General features: G+C 39.4%; 1 protein-coding gene across 11 annotated transcripts in view; it reads left to right on the plus strand.

Annotated features, from left to right (window-relative positions):
* VTI1A (vesicle transport through interaction with t-SNAREs 1A) overlaps positions 1 to 16,382 on the plus strand; it is a 357,029-nt gene that overhangs the window by 9,607 nt on the left and 331,040 nt on the right. For all 11 annotated transcript variants that reach the window (XM_038578806.1, XM_038578800.1, XM_038578805.1 and 8 more), the window contains exons 2-3: positions 2,880 to 2,938; positions 7,658 to 7,768. In XM_038578806.1, the coding sequence (XP_038434734.1) occupies positions 2,880 to 2,938; positions 7,658 to 7,768 (170 nt within the window). The remainder of the gene's footprint in view (positions 1 to 2,879; positions 2,939 to 7,657; positions 7,769 to 16,382) is intronic.

The raw sequence follows: 16,382 nt of genomic DNA on the forward strand, positions 1-16,382 counted from the left end.
AACTTTCAAGATATTTATTTATTTATTTATTTATTTATTTATTTATTTATTTATTTATTTATGAGAGATTGTGCATGCAGTGGGGAGGGGCAAAGGGAGAGGGAAAGAGAGTCTTAATCAGACTCCACATTGAGCACAGGGCTCAATGTGGGTCTTGATCTTAAGACCCTGAGATCATGGCTCAAGCCAAAACCAAGAGTCAGATGCTTAACTGACCGTGCCACCAAGACATCCCAAAACCTAACTTTATTTTTTTTAATTTTTTTTTATTTATTATTTATGATAGTCACACAGAGAGAGAGAGAGAGAGGCAGAGACACAGGCAGAGGGAGAAGCAGGCTCCATGCACCGGGAGCCCGACGTGGGATTCGATCCCGGGTCTCCAGGATCGCGCCCTGGGCCAAAGGCAGGTGCTAAACCGCTGCGCCACCCAGGGATCCCAAAACCTAAATTTAAATAAAGAAATCTAGGGATCCCTGGGTGGCGCATTGGTTTAGCGCCTGCCTTTGGCCCAGGGCGCGATCCTGGAGACTCGGGATCGAATCCCACGTCGGGCTCGCTGCATGGAGCCTGCTTCTCCCTCTGCCTATGTCTCTGTCTCTGTCTCTCTCTCTCTCTCTCTCTCTCTGTGTGACTATCATAAATAAATAAAAATTAAAAAAAAAAGAAATCTGTTAGTTCAAGAAAACAAATCATGATAAAGTCGAGCAAAACCTGTTTCAGAGTTATCTGGAATGAGAAACTAAATCTATCTACCTACCTACCTATCCCTCAGCTTTGTTTCTTTCTCAATATAGACTTCATTCTTAACCACTATAAGATGGCTCTCCTTATAGCTAGAACAATGGATGCCAACAGCTTCTAGACTGATGTCATCATAACTCTACCAAGAGAGAGGAAAAGACTTTGCTGTTGCTCTAGGATATTGATTGGTCTACCTGAGTTATATGCCTATACCACTTCTACCACCAGACCAATGTGGCAAGAGGTATTGAGCTACTGGGATTGATTCAGCCTGGGAGAAGCCCGTGCTTTGCTAAGTCACTATGACCAAAGGAACAGGTCATAAAAAGAGATTGCATCTCTCATCCACCTCCTTGGTGGAGAGGAGAGCCTCAAAAAAATTGGGTTATTGCCTGAGAAAAGAAGGGTGCTAGACACAAAACCATAAATGGTCAATATGTTTGCTTAGCACAAAACTTACGTGTAGTCTCTGAATAAATGGACTGATTGTTTTGGAATGGGAGTGAGAAGTTTTCTGAAAAAAACTGGAAAAACCTGCTGGAACATGTCTCTCCCAGGAAAGGTAACTACAATTGGGTTATAACTTAATAGTGGTAGAACTTGAATAAACTACATACAGAGACTTAGCACTTCATAATTTTATTTATTTTTTTTACTTTTTTTTTTTGAGTTCAAGTTGCCAACATATAGCATAACACCCAGTGCTCATCCTGCCAAGAGCACTTCATAATTTTAGAAGTAATTTTACTTGCATCAGCTTTTTGAGCTAGAAAGAGTTAGACATTTTAAATGTCCATTTTAGGAAGTACCAACTGAGTCTCAGAAAAAAAGTTTCTAATTCAGGATCCCATAACCAGCAAGTAAGTAGTGACTTTGGGTTTAGAATCAATAGTCCTGACTTCAAATATTTCTTACATTACACCCAATTCTTTTTTTTTTTTTTTTTAAGATTTTATGTATTTGTTTGAAAGAGACAAAGATAGCAGCAGAGAGTGCAAGTGGGGAGGAGAGGGCGAAGCAGTCTCCTGCCAAGCAGGGAGCCTGACGTGGGGCTGATCCTAAGACCCTCGGATCATGACCTGAACATAAGGCAGATACTTAACTGACTGAGCCACCCAGGTGACCCTCATTACACCCTATTCTTTTTTTTATTATTACCCTAAATTCTTAATCAAACTACAGTCTTTTAAAGGATCGTAAGATCATGCCCATTTTCAGGAATTGTTGTGGTATGTGACTTTTTTCCCCAAGTTTTTATTTAAATTCCAGTTAGTTAATATACAATGTACTATTAGTATTGTCTGTAGAATTTAGTGATTCATCACGTACATTCAGCACCCAGTGCTCATCTCTGCAAGTACACTCCTTAACCCATCACACATTTAACCCATGTGACTTTTAAATTGTATTCATAAGGGACGCCTGGGTGGCTCAGTGGTTGAACGTCTGCCTTTGGCTCAGGGAGTGATCCTGGGATCCAGAATCAAGTCCCACATAGGGCTCCTTTCAGGGAGCCTGCTTCTCCCTCTGCCTGTGTCTCTCATGAATAAATAAATAAAACTTTTTTTAAAAAATTGTATTCATAAGTCATTTATTCCCAGTTTATTAAAGTCATGACTCTGAACACTTCTCGTGCAAGCACTGAATCTGCTGCAGTTGATACAGTTTCTCCTAAAGACAAACTAATTTTTTGTTTTCTCTTGGAAATGTTATGGCATCTTTTTATAATTAGGTACTCCGTAGGATTTTATATATATATATATTTTTTTAATTTTTATTTATTTATTTATGATAGTTAGAGAGAGAGGCAGAGACACAGGCAGAGGGAGAAGCAGGCTCCATGCACCGGGAGCCCGATGTGGGACTCAATCCCAGGTCTCCAGGATCGCACCCTGGGCCAAAGGCAGGCGCTAAACCGCTGCGCCACCCAGGGATCCCCCGTAGGATTATATATTATATATCTCCACATCAGTGGGAAAAAGTGGTTCCTAACCCACCAAAGAATGATCCAGTCATTTGCCTGATGTGGTAATTCTCTACTCTGACTAGAAAGGAAAAGGTATATAAAAATAGAAGTTTTCATTTAAATTTACTTGTATTCTTAGCAATTCCTTGGTATTGATTTTTTGTTTCAGATGAGAAGAAGCAAATGGTTGCAAATGTGGAGAAACAGCTCGAAGAAGCAAGAGAACTGGTAGGTACAGACTTGGTCATGTGTCTTAACTTACAACCAGAGCCATTTCTGCTGACGCCTTCCTCTAGCCTGTTTTATATTATGCAGAACTGTGAAACATTTCTGATTAGCATTTTATAATTTGGACTTCACCAGTTAAAATGAAGAGAATTAATAGTTTCTTGGGATTTTATTCTTCTTAATAAAGGTGATTCATTAAAGGTCTACTTTTAATTTTTATTCCTTTGTAATACTTTTCATAGTAGCTGGAAATAGCTCACACTTGTTAAAAGCATACTGAGTACCAAACATTGGGTTAAGCATACTACTTGCTTTATAATATTTAATTTTCACACAAGGCCTGTGAGACAAATGCTATTCATCAGAAAGTGTTAAGGATCTGAGATGTTCCCCTACTGTGCTTGCCACAGTTTCATCGATGTTGGCGGAAGATAGGAGATTTCTAGATCAGAGACAAAAGAATTCTATGACAACAGAAGGTGCTGCCCAAGGTTCCTGAGCCCCAGTTCCCACAGGGTGATGCAGGTTCACCAGGAAGACTGCCTAACACAGCAGAATACCTGCTAGGGATGGAACCTGGAGCCTGGGAAATGCCCTGAGCTTCGTAGCAGCCTGTGAGCAAGCTTGCTGTTTTTCCCAGAGGGACGCAAGATTTCCTCCCCCAGGGTTGCTCTGTGTGAATACAACCCTGAGGAATGGCTTGAGAAAGGAGCTGTCAGGGCCTTGCATTCTTGGCACATCCAGCAAGACATGCGGGAGTGTGAGAGATACACGGAGGAGGGATTCTCAGTGCTCTTATTGCCCCCATTTTGTAGATGGGGAAACCGAGGCCTAGAAAGATTAAGTAACTTTGAAGTCCCACACCAGCAAATGGTGGATTGCGGGCTTGTATTTAAATATGGTAAACTCAGAGCTCTAGCTCATCCACAACTTTCTGATATAAACAGACTTGCAAATCAAGGAACAAAGAGTATTAAAAGGTTTTATGTCCCACTGTTTTTTTTTATATATATAAATTTATTTTTTATTGGTGTTCAATTTGCCAACATATAGAATAACATCCAGTGCTCATCCCATCAAGTGCCCGCTTCAGTGCCTGTCACCCAGTCACCCCCAACCCCCGCCCACCTCCCTTTCTACCACCCCTAGTTCGTTTCCCAGAATTAGGAGTCTCTCATGTTCTGTCCACTATTCGGTTTTAAAGCCAAGTATTACAAGTACGACTCTGCTTGTTACTGCATCATGGTCTTGAATAAGAATGTTGCTTTCCTAAATACTGAAGGGCACTGCATGGTGTTCCTTTGGTATGTACTTACTCATGTACTAGAACAGTTCCCTAAGTGTGTTTCTTGTGACTGCTGTTACTAGTTCAAGTAAGTTTGGGAAACTGACTAGCTTAAATAGAATTGGGGGTTGGCATATTTTTCAGTTGTTGTTTTGCTACAGAATCTTCTTGGCCCCTTAAAGAGGCTGAGAGGCATTATGAATCTCTAAGAAGGAGATTCATAGGAGGTATATAAAGTGTGGAGCATTTCCAAGCTTATTTGACTGACTGACTTTTGTTAACAGAGTCATACACAAGGAGCTGCCACTTTAGGGGGTCTGAAGAAATAGGTGGCTGTCATTCCCCATAGCACAGCAGACCTTCTCTCTGTGACTCTGAGGGCCAAGGTAGCAAGCTGCTGCCACTGCTCTGTCTTTGTCACTGGCTCTTTTCTAGCTGTCAAAATGTCGCATGACCTCTATGCCCCCAAGATCAACATCTCATCTGCAGTGCTGTTGCCCTGGCAGCTTTGCTTCCAACTCCTCTGCTTCAAATGTTTGCCTCTCTTTTGAAAGTTTCTCCCTTTTAGCAAATGCTTTTCTCCTTACTTTCTTTTCTTTCTATATTCAACTATTTCTCTCATGCTTCCTGGCCTTGACGTAAAAAGACTGACCTCTAGAGACCAGCGCTGCCGGTCAGGACATTCCTTCCTGCTGGCAAGATCACCATAAATAGTACAGTACAGTTGTTTGGATCTTGAGTTGACCTCTTATATTGTTGCTGAGTTCCCAGGAGCAGTTCTTTTGCCTCAGAATCTGGTTTTGGAGCAGCCCAGGTGACTCAGCACTTTAGCACCTGCCTTCGGCCCAGGGCATGATCCTGGAGTCCCGGGATCGAGTCCCACGTCGGGCTCCCTGCATGAGTCTGCTTCTCCCTCTGCCTGTGTCTCTGCCTCTCTCTCTGTCTCTGTCTCTCAAGAATAAATAAATAAAATCTTAAAAAAAAAAAAAAAGAATCTGTGTTTTGGCTTGTTGAGCCATCAGTGTACTCAATGATGTTAGAAAGCTGATTTCCTAATAACCAAGATTTTGCTGTACCAAGAAATGTAAAACATATTTAGACCCTCATGGAGCTTGAAGTCATCCCCAGTCATGACCAACACCAAAGTTCTAAGATATGTGTTTCTACTTGTTTAAAATGATCAGACAGCTGATTTACTTAATTTCGATGACATCCTTGTTAAGGACACTGTTTATTGCATTACATCCTCTCCTTTGGATGAGGATCGTGGCAGAAAAACTTCTTTTTTATTTCACTTATTAAGATTACTTGTATTTCTGCCAAACAACTGCTTTGTATTAATCTCTCGGACACTGTTTGTCTTGTGATTACCATGTCTCCCCCTTCATGTTGGCCGTCTGAATGTTGTAACAACACAAAACATGTTCATGTTAGCCGTATTTCTGGTTTCATTGAAATTGCTTATAGTGTGTTTCCTTTTTTTCTTTCTTATCTGCTTTTAATTTTGTTTTCAGTGTGTTTATAAAGTGCTATAAGCAGAAGTGTAGTTAACTCTCAGATTTTCACTTATATGTACTTAGGCAGTTACTTGGATGATCCTGCTCATCTTATTAGAACTAGGTACTTAATGATGATTTCAGAGAATTTTTTTTTTAATTTTTAAAACTTTTTTTTGTTAGAGTGCACAAACAGGGGGAGGGACAGAGGCAGAGGGAAAAGTAGACTCCCCACGGAGCAGGGAGCCCAACACGGGGCTCAATCACTGGACCCCGTGATCATGACCAGAGCCGAAGGTAGATGCCCAACTGACTGAGCCACCCAGACACCCCCAGTGAAGTATTTTAAAAATTACCTTTCTGAGTAACTGTTTAATTTATTGGTGCTTCACATTTTTGTTGAGACATGGTAATCATATAAAATAGTCACTGTTTAAATCAAGGCTAATTCAATCTCTCTCTCTCTCTTTTTCTCTCTCTCTCTTTAATAAAAATTAAGGCCTGTGAATTGAAACATGGTTTATCTGAGAGCTACTATTGTTATTCAGTCTCTAATGCTGGACAAGTAAGAGTTTTATTAGTTAGTCATGCAAGTAATTCATTAGAATGTTTTAAAAGGTAAAATATATAGCAGCATTTTTGGATGTGAGTTTATTTGACATGGCCTGAGCCAAATTGCTTTTGGTGGCGGTTTTTATTTTTCAATGCCAGTTATAAATAAGTTGCCTCTAATACCTTGTGTCTGTACTTGGTATATTTCTTCAGCATCATCAGTAATCATCTTTACTATTATTAACATTCATCCAGTGATTACCAAGCAAGAGACACTGTTGTAAGCACATTAGAGGAATTAGAACATATAATCTTTACAGCTGTCCTACAAAAGACATACTATTTTTAGAAATGAGAAAAGTAAGGGCCAGAGGAGTTAATAAACCTGTCCGAGGCTGCACAGTGAGTACATAGTGGAGCCTATCATGTGGACGCAGGTGTCTGACTCGAAAGCCTATGTTCTTTATTTATTTATTTTTATTTTTATTTTTATTTATGATAGTCACACACAGAGAGAGAGAGAGAGGCAGAGACATAGGCAGAGGGAGAAGCAGGCTCCATGTACCGGGAGCCCGATGTGGGATTCGATCCCGGGTCTCCAGGATCGCGCCCTGGGCCAAAGGCAGGCGCCAAACCACTGCACCACCCAGGGATCCCGAAAGCCTATGTTCTTAACCATCACACTATTTCTGTATTGCCTCTTATTAAATGTGCATGTGTTCTATCCAAAGTGTTATTAATTCCAGATTATTGAAAAGTATGCTGCTATGATTTCAGTGAGCTTTATGTAATTTAGCAGATTACTGTTTTCATTTAATGCCATGTCAACATGGTATAAAGTTAGGAGTTAGGCTGGATGTTGAGATCACATATTGGTTGGCATGTGATTTCCTAATCAGAAAAGAATTTCCAGAAGAATTTTTACCAAATAACTAAGGCTGGGCTGACATTTTATAGATTAAGGGTAGAAATAAATGGTTTGGTTTATTTTATATTCCTTTAGTCCTGGTGGCTTGGGGCCAGAAGACCAAACCAGGTGGGGTTGGATTGAAGGATAGGACACACTAAAGGTATTAAAGTTGTTATATTTGAGAATGTTTGAATTGATACATATTTAAAAAAAAAAAAAACATTCTTGACAACATGAGTGCTTTTACACTCTTCATGTCACTAGCAAGCACTCAGGAACTATTTGTTTGTTGACCTAAGCAAAAGTGAAGCACAGAAGCAGCCCCAATATTACTTGATCATGGGCAGCTAGCTCTATCTGCCTGGCCCCTCAGGTATAAAATGAGAAATTGGGATTAAATCCTTTCAGCTCTAAATGTCTGGCCAAATGAGGTATAAACATATGGTTGAAGTCACATTTTCCTCTTACCCTGCCAGCTTGAACAGATGGATCTGGAAGTCCGAGAGATACCACCTCAAAGTCGAGGAATGTACAGCAACAGGATGCGAAGCTACAAGCAAGAAATGGGCAAACTTGAAACAGATTTTGTGAGTCAGATTTCACCCTTTGATATTTACCAGTCTCTCAACTGAGTTTTCACCTGTGTTTTCTATTGTTTCCTTCACATGCCTCAGTTAGCCTGACATGCATGATCTCTAGGAGCTGGTGTAAGAGATAGGCCCGGCTTTTGTTGTTTATGGCTCGGAGTGTGGGGGTGGGGGCTAAAAATTCTTGAAGAGCTAGCTAATGATGGAATATGAAGTATGTTGGATTCATGACTCACAGATCCAAAGCATGTTGTCCTCTGAGTTTAAATAGTATCTGTTGATACTTAACAATTATTAGAATTTTGAAACTCAATTTTGGGCCTTTCTTAGTTGGCAGCCTTTCTGATGCAGATGGACTTCAGGAGCCCATGAATGTCCTGAAATTATATAGGTATTTTTGGATGTCCATTTCTATGTGCACTTTTTTCCTGGGCTAGACACTATGGACTCTATTACAGTCTTTAAAGGATACCTTACACTCCTCCCACCAAAAGGACAAAAGGGATTCAATTAATAGTTTATACAAGTGGTCCTTTATACCAGTTGCCCCATGAGAATATTTAGCTTTTTCTTCCTATGTGTCTTTCAACTCTACCTACTTCATAGCAAATCTAAGTATATAAATTTAAACATATAATGTTGAAATTGTTAGTAATTAGCAAATAGTAGGTGTATAAAAGAGAGAGCTGAGCAATTCCACTTCTGAGTGTATATCCCAAAGAATTGAAAGCAGAGTTTTTATATTTGCACACCCATGTTCATAGCAGCATGACTCACGATACCAAAAGATGGAGGCAACGCAAGTGTCCAGCAACAGATGAATGAATAAACAAAATGTGATACATGCATATGATGGGGTATTACTCAGCCTTAAAAATGGTGGAAATTCTAACATATGTTATGACATGGCATAACATGATATGCTTGAGAACATTACACTAAGTGAAATAAGCCAGTCACAAAAGACAAATAGTATATGATTCCATTTATGTTATGTACATTGAGTAGTCAAATTTAAGAGACAGAAAATAGAATGGCAGGTGCAAGAGACTGGAGAGAGGGAGAAATAGGCAGTTGTTTAATGAGTATAAAGTTTCAGTTTTGCACGACGAAAGGTTCTGGAGATTTGTTGCTCAACATGTGAATATATTTAACACTATTAAACTGTACACTTAAAAATGGTTCAGATGGCAAATTTTATATTATGTATATTTTACTACTTGAAAAAAAAAGAAGATACAGGTGAAGAAAGATCTGAGCTTTACCTGTAAGTCATGGAGGAGTCATGTCTTGGTGTGTGAATCAATTTCATTTCTGACCCTGGGGTCCAAATTTGTAAAGAAATTCAAGAATTTATAAGATGTTTCTGCCTCTCTTCCTGCCTTAGGTGTTTCACTTACAGAGGCTGAGCCTCTAGGCTATGGTGCTACCAGACCTAGTAGAAATCCCCCTAGGATCTGGAGATAGGGTGATTTGTAGTTATGCATGTTTATTTTATATTTAGATGGATATTTTCCTATGAAGTTGAGATAGGCTCTATCTGCGACTCTGATGCAATTGCCTTTTAAATTGTGTTTCTATTAATTAAAAAATAAAAAATTGGAATCCACAATGGGCCTAAATTCAGAAGTGAAATGTGGGATGCCTGGGTGGCTCAGCGATTGAGCATCTGCCTTTGGCTCAGGGCATGATCCTGGGGTCCTGGGATCGAGTCCCGCATCAGGCTCCCTGCAGGGAGCCTGCTTCTCCCTCTACCTATGTCTCTGCCTCTCTCTTTCTGTCTCTCATGAATAAATTTGAAAAAAAAAAATGTTGGAAAAGAAAAAAAGAAATATAATTGCCTAGCTCCTGTGCTCTGTGCTAGATAAAACCTTCTCTAACTGCTTTGTGAAAGGTGGGTTCTCTTAGCAAGAATATTAGATATAGCGAGAAAATTAAATTGATTTGAGAACTTGACAACTCAAATTTATACTTAGACAATTATAATAAAAATTAATGTTTCAATTTATTTTAAAAAATTTATTTATTTATTCATGAGAGACACATGGAGAGAGAGAGGCAGAGACACAGGCAGAAGGAAAAGCAGGTTCCATGCAGGAAACCCGATGTGGGACTCGATCCCAGGTCTCCAGGATCACGCCTTGGGCCGAAGGCAGGCGCTCAACCACTGAGCCACTCAGGGATCCCCTAATGTTTCAATTTAAATGATGAAAGTAAAGTATTTATGAGGGTCGTTTAAGTTTGCTAACCTCATCTTTGTGAAATGCCTTTATTAAAGATTTATTTCTTGGTTTTTAAAATCACTAACTCTATTAGTTTGTAGGGGCTGCCATAATAAAGTACCACAGACCAGATGGTTTAAACAACAGAAATTTATTTTCTCACAGTTCTAGAGGCTGAGAGTCTAGGATCAAGAAATCAGCAGGGTTGGTTTCTTCTGAGGCCTTTCGCTTTGGCTTGGAGATGCCCATCTTCTCCTTGGGTCTTCACATGGTCTTCTCTCTGCTTGTGTCTTTGTTTTGATTTCTTCTTGTTTTTTCTTTTTTAATCTTTTAGATTTCATTATTTTATTTTATTTTATTTATTTTATGTTTTAATAATAAATTTATTTTTTATTGGTGTTCAATTTGCCAACATACGGAATAACACCCAGTGCTCATCCCATCAAGTGCCCCCTAAGTGCCCGTCACCATTTCACCCCCACCCCTTGCCCTCCTCCCCTTCCACCACCCCTAGTTCATTTCCCAGAGATGCAGATGCAATGAAACGCCGGGACACCTGCACCCCAATGTTTATAGCAGCAATGTCCACAATAGCCAAACTGTGGAGGGAGCCTCGATGTCCATCGAAAGATTTCTTCTTCTTGTAAGGAGACCGGTCACATTGGATTAGAGCCCAATGACCTAATGACCTTGTTGTAACTCAGTTAACTCTCCTCCAAATGCATTCACTTTCTGAGGTGCAAGAGTTAGTCCTTCAACATATGAATTGAGGTAGACACAATTTAGCTCATAACACTGAATGTAGTTTTAATCTTCCTATTTTTTTTTTCAGAAATTAAATCCCTTCTATTGCTTATAAGTCAATTAGCTCAATCTTCAGTTTTTTTTGTCTCCTAAGGAGTATAATCTGGCTAGAGTCCTTTAGATATTTGAATATTGTATGCTTGGGTAAGTATTTTTTAGGCATATTTTCTGTTCTAAAGGAAAATGGAACCAGTGACTATGATCTGAACATTTATTCTCCAGGCTATCATTAAAAATTCATGTGTTTATGTGTATAATTGTTAGCACAACTTTCTTCTCCTGTGTCAGAAAGCATGCTTTACCACTATCAGCCCCCACCTTCCATGGTATAGTGACTTAGAGTTTTAAGATTTCATTTATTTGAGAGAGTGAATGAGAGTAGAGAGAGAGAGAGAGAGAGAGAGAGAGAGAGAGTGAGCAGGGGGAGGGGCAGTGGGGGAGGGAGAGGCAGACTTCCCTGCTGAGCAGGGAGCCTGACGCAGGGCTCTATGCCAGGACCCTGGGATCCTGACCTGAGCCAAAGGCAGATGCTTAATGACTGAGCCATTCAGGCGCCCTGTGACTTACGGTTTATAAAGTGCTCTAACATACACCACTTCATTTCATTGTATGAAGAGTAGACAGAGTCAATGTGGATGACTCTCCCCATTTTACACATGATAGAACCAAGAGGTGCCAGTTGATTCTGGATGCCATTCAGCACATCCTCATTCTCAAACCTGGCTGTGTGTGAGACACTGCCCTCAGTGCTTGGAAAAAGCTGTAATTAAGATAAAGTTCTTGTTCTCATGGGATTTAAATCCTAGTGGGGAAGACAAAAAACAAATAAACAAATACATATATATCATAATTTCAGGTAGTGATGAGTGCTCTAAATGACTGTAAAGTAAGTAAATGGGTAAGAGTGGCTAGCACAGTGGTTGTGGCTGTTTTTGCTAGGATGTTCTCTGTGGCGTGAGTGAAAAAGGAAAAGGTTTACAGAGGGAGGCAGGAGAAAGATCTACAAGGGCATCATGGGCATGATGAAGACCTTGGCTTTTACTCTGTTTGGTTGAGAAGCCATTGGGGGCCTTTGAGAAGTGGGTGGTCTCTAAAAGCTTCCCTCACTTTCCTGTACCCCATCGCCTGAGATATTTGAACAGAATATAGAAAATACTTACATAATTCGTTTTTGATTTGTATTTCCTTTTTATATTTCTTTTGTTTTTTAAGGGAATGAAGAATATCTTCTTAAAGATATTTGATCATTTTCTAATGGTGATACACCTAGAAACATTGAACCCCAAGAAATATAGCACAGATGGTCCTTCATGTCCATTTGCAACATTTATTGCAAATGAAGCAGATGTGCTGTTCCCTTTGTAACACTGAGACTTTGGGGGATTTTTGCACCAATGAGGAAGAGCAGAGGACGGCTGGATACTTCTTTCTTTGTCTACTTGTTTTCTTTTCTTGGTCCCTCCTCCTCCTCTGCCTGTTCCTCAGACAACTGGATTCTTTTTTTTTTTTTTTTTTTTGACACTGAATACGTTTTTATTGGAGACAACTGGATTCTTCAGGCTTCTCCACTTACTCCCACTATCTTATTCTGTGTGGCAGCATCCACTCCTGTGGCTTCAATGACCACTTCTATACCAACCTGCATTTCTAACCCAGACCTCTATAGCTCTAGATTCATAGTTCTTACTACTTACTTTACTCCAGAGTCCCTTAAACACAAACACTTAAATTTGACAAATTCTAGTCACTTCCAAGTTATATTTAATTTCTTCCTCTCCATCACTTTGCACATCCAGTTGATCACTGAGAATCAGCAATCCTGCAACTTAACTATCTCTCACTTTCATCTCCATTACTGGAAGCTTTCATATTTTTCCATCTCAATGTTTGTAGTAGCCTTTCCTCCTCCTAATTCTTCTCCTGTGCTAAACCACCCTCTGCACCAGTGTCGAATTATCTTTCTAACACACTGATCTGAATATGTCACATTGTTCCACAATGTCCTATAGAGTGCTCATTGCCAGCTGAATTATATCCAGGTCAGCTTGTAGGCTTTCTGTTCTGTTCCATTGCTTCTTCACATATCTAGGAATTTTATTATCATATGCTTGGTACTGTGAATCATACATTGTTAAAAGCCTAGATTTTGTTGGTTTCCTTTAGAGCAGTGCATTCTCAACCTTTTCTTCATTATCTCCTCCTAAGGAACCTTTTTGGACTTTTTTTTTCATTTGCCCCTTCCTGAATATAAATAATAGTGAAAGGGAATATAAGGGAAGGGAGAAGAAATGTGTGGGAAATATCAGAAAGGGAGACAGAACATAAAGACTCCTAACTCTGGGAAACGAACTAGGGGTGGTGGAAGGGGAGGAGGGCGGGGGGATGGGGGTGACTGGGTGGTGGGCACTGAGGGGGGCACTTGACAGGATGAGCACTGGGTGTTATTCTGTATGTTGGTAAATTGAACACCAATAAAAAATAAATTTATTTTTAAAAAATTGCCCCTTCCTCCTCCCACCCTCATGAAATTTTAACACTACAGATATACTGTAGATCTGTACATACTATGACCCTTTGGAGAGCCCTGTGTCTTTCTGATATCTAAAAAGCTACATCCTCCCAAGAATCAATTTTTGCCTTTGTGGTATGATGTCACCTCTGATGAAAATGCATGTTTTAGAGAATTTTTTTTCTTTTTTTTTTTTTTAAGTAAGCTTTATGCCTAGCATGGGGCTTGAACTCACAACCCTGAGATCAATGGTTACATGTTCTCCTGACTGAGCTAGCCAGGCACTCTTTGAGAATGTTGAGCTTTATTTGGGCAGGCAGGTAACTTACTATCAATTTAGATTGATCCTCTCAAGGTCTATTGTTAAGATGTTTTCGGACATGTCTAGAGTAGACCTACTTTTGAGGTATGGTTCTTCTTGGTTTCCACTTGAGTGACTGGAGCATTCAATGACCTCTCTACCTTATGTTTGGTCAGAATTCTGTCTCTCTGTTTGGCTGCCCTCCAGAAGCTCCATGCCATCCATAGCTTCCCAATACCTGTTCTCTGTGGGATCTTGCCCTCTGCATATGCAAATTCATTTTCAACCATATATTCATTTTCACCTTTTTATAGATTTCTGGAGCCCCTTTTCTGTGTAGCTCCTTTCTCTATATTAACCTGCTAAATTCTCTCCATCTCAATCCCAAATTCCAGTGTCTGCCTCTTAGGCCCAGTGACATGCTATGCTCTATTTGGGCTCTACCTCCCCATGCTGTAGTCTGAAAGGTACCTATAGGCTGAGAACCACAGCAATTGTAAGGCTCATTTCAAGTGTTTCTCTTCCCCCAAAGGATTATAATTCTACACTGCCTATTGTAGTTTTTGAAAACAATCATTACACACATTTTGTCCATTTTTATAGTCGTTTAGAGTGGGAGGATTAGTCTTGTACCAATTGCTCTGTCATGACTGGCATAAAAATTCAGTGTATTTTTAGTGTTTATTAGTATTTAGCAAATAATGCATCTGAAAATAAATAATAGTCTCCTGTTTATAATGACTCATATCATAGGTTTCACTTTGTAACTGAGAAAATAACTACTTAAAGGAATTTAAAATTCTGGTTATAATTTGTATTCATAATTGTGAGAAGTTAAGGGAAGACAATTGTCATCATTGTGTTCCTTTTTATATTGTTGATATTCCTGATGATTCTGCTCATTCGCCTGTCTCCATTATCCTGAACATTTAGCCTCTTGTAGCCTCCTGGTGTTCATTTTTGGCTTCTAGGGTCTCAGTGGAAGCTAGGAATGTTAGGTCCTGAGAAATTAGAATCTAGGCATCTTATTTTTAGATGAGGAAATGCAAGACGACGAGGAAGACCAAATGACTTACCTTAAAGTCACACTGTTATTTTAGTTTTAAAGATTTTATTTATTTATTCATGAGAGATACACACAGAGAGAAAGAGAAAGAGGCAGAGGCAGAGGGAGAAGCAGGCTTCATGCAAGGAGCCCAATGTGGGACTCGATCCCAGGTTTCCAGGATCACACCCTGAAGGCAGGCGCTAAACCTCTGAGCCACCGGGCTGCCCAAGTCATACTGTTATTAGAACCAGGGCCAGAATCACATCGTCTAAACACACTTTCTTATGTTTTCTCCATGATCCTTTGCAATCCCCCATCTCCAATTTCACATTTCCATAAGAAATCAATTTAACACCCTCTTCATGTATTTGAAAACACTTTTAAAATTAGAATTCATATTTTTACATTGATCTGGTAATTTCTTTCCTCAGTATTCATGTAAGGTTAGCTAGAGCAGAGTCATGTCAGGATATTCTAGGAAAACAAACCAACCCAAAGGGAGGAATACTAGTAGAGGGTTTTTCAAGTTTAAGATTATTGTTTGTTTCTTAAGAAAATAAAATTAAACAAAAAACGCCTACAAAAGAGTCCTCACACTTTATAAAATGTTTGACCAAGTCTCATAAGTAGAAAAAGAAGGAACAAGTACATGATGTACCAGGATAAGGTTCCAAACGTTACGTGAGGACATGGGCGTTGAACGCCTTTTCCATCTGCTATTGTACTGTGGTGCTAGCGCCATCTTGTGGTTTATTTGTGTAGTTGCATAATCTTTTTTCTTGTAACAAAGCTGAACTTCCTTTAAGACGGATGCACACACACAGCATTTGGGGTGGAGGAACTGATTGTAATGAATGTTAGAAGTAGAGCTTTTTAGCCCCCGTCTCAAGTTCACTTCTATCCCAGGTCATTGACGACCGAATGCTGTCCTTTTCCTGTTTGGCAGACTATGTGATGTGATTGTTAGACCAGCTCCTAGTGCAAAGCTGTCTACATCAGAGAATGGCACTTCTATTGACAGTCTCAGCAGTGAGGCTGAATGGTCCTAGAAACCCAACTACCTGCAGACTATCGGAGTTGGTCCCTTAGGTCAGGGTTCAAAGGATGTTGTGGAACAGCTTGAAGCTTTTACTGCTACTACCTGCACTCTCTCTTTTAACAGGTGAATGGACAACTTGAGTGTCTGAGTTTATGAGTGAAGCCAGTAGCCGTATTCTATTTTTTTTTTTTTAAGTCTAAGACAGACTAAAGAAGTGCAAATGAGAAAGCTGAACTCTTTTAAATTTTGATTTTTGTTGAAAGGTCAAGAACTTGATGCTTCTGTTTACATTTTATCTTTTCTGTTCTTATGACTCCCTGGGATATTTTACTTCTATTCTGTGGAAGCTGTAGAAAACCATGAAATCATGTTTTAGAGATTTAGATAGTGTCAGTGGTAATATGTTGTAATTATAGCATCAACATATCCTTCTTGCAGGAACATAAGTGCATTCTAGAAGGAAATTAGACAGCCAAAGTGGATAGAACCATTCCAGAAAAGAAATTTACTTCTACTATATGCAATTAATAAATATGATTTATTTAAAACAATTTTTTAATTAGATTTGTTGTTTGATTCTCTGTAAAAATAATACCTGCTCATTCAAAAATATTCTGAAAATAAAGACGAGTAGAAAGAAGAAAAAAGAAATCACTTATCCTTATTCCCCAAAAGATCCACATTTTACATT

Source organism: Canis lupus, chromosome 28 (assembly GCF_011100685.1).
Source record: "Canis lupus familiaris isolate Mischka breed German Shepherd chromosome 28, alternate assembly UU_Cfam_GSD_1.0, whole genome shotgun sequence".
Classification (NCBI taxonomy): Eukaryota; Metazoa; Chordata; class Mammalia; order Carnivora; family Canidae; genus Canis; species Canis lupus.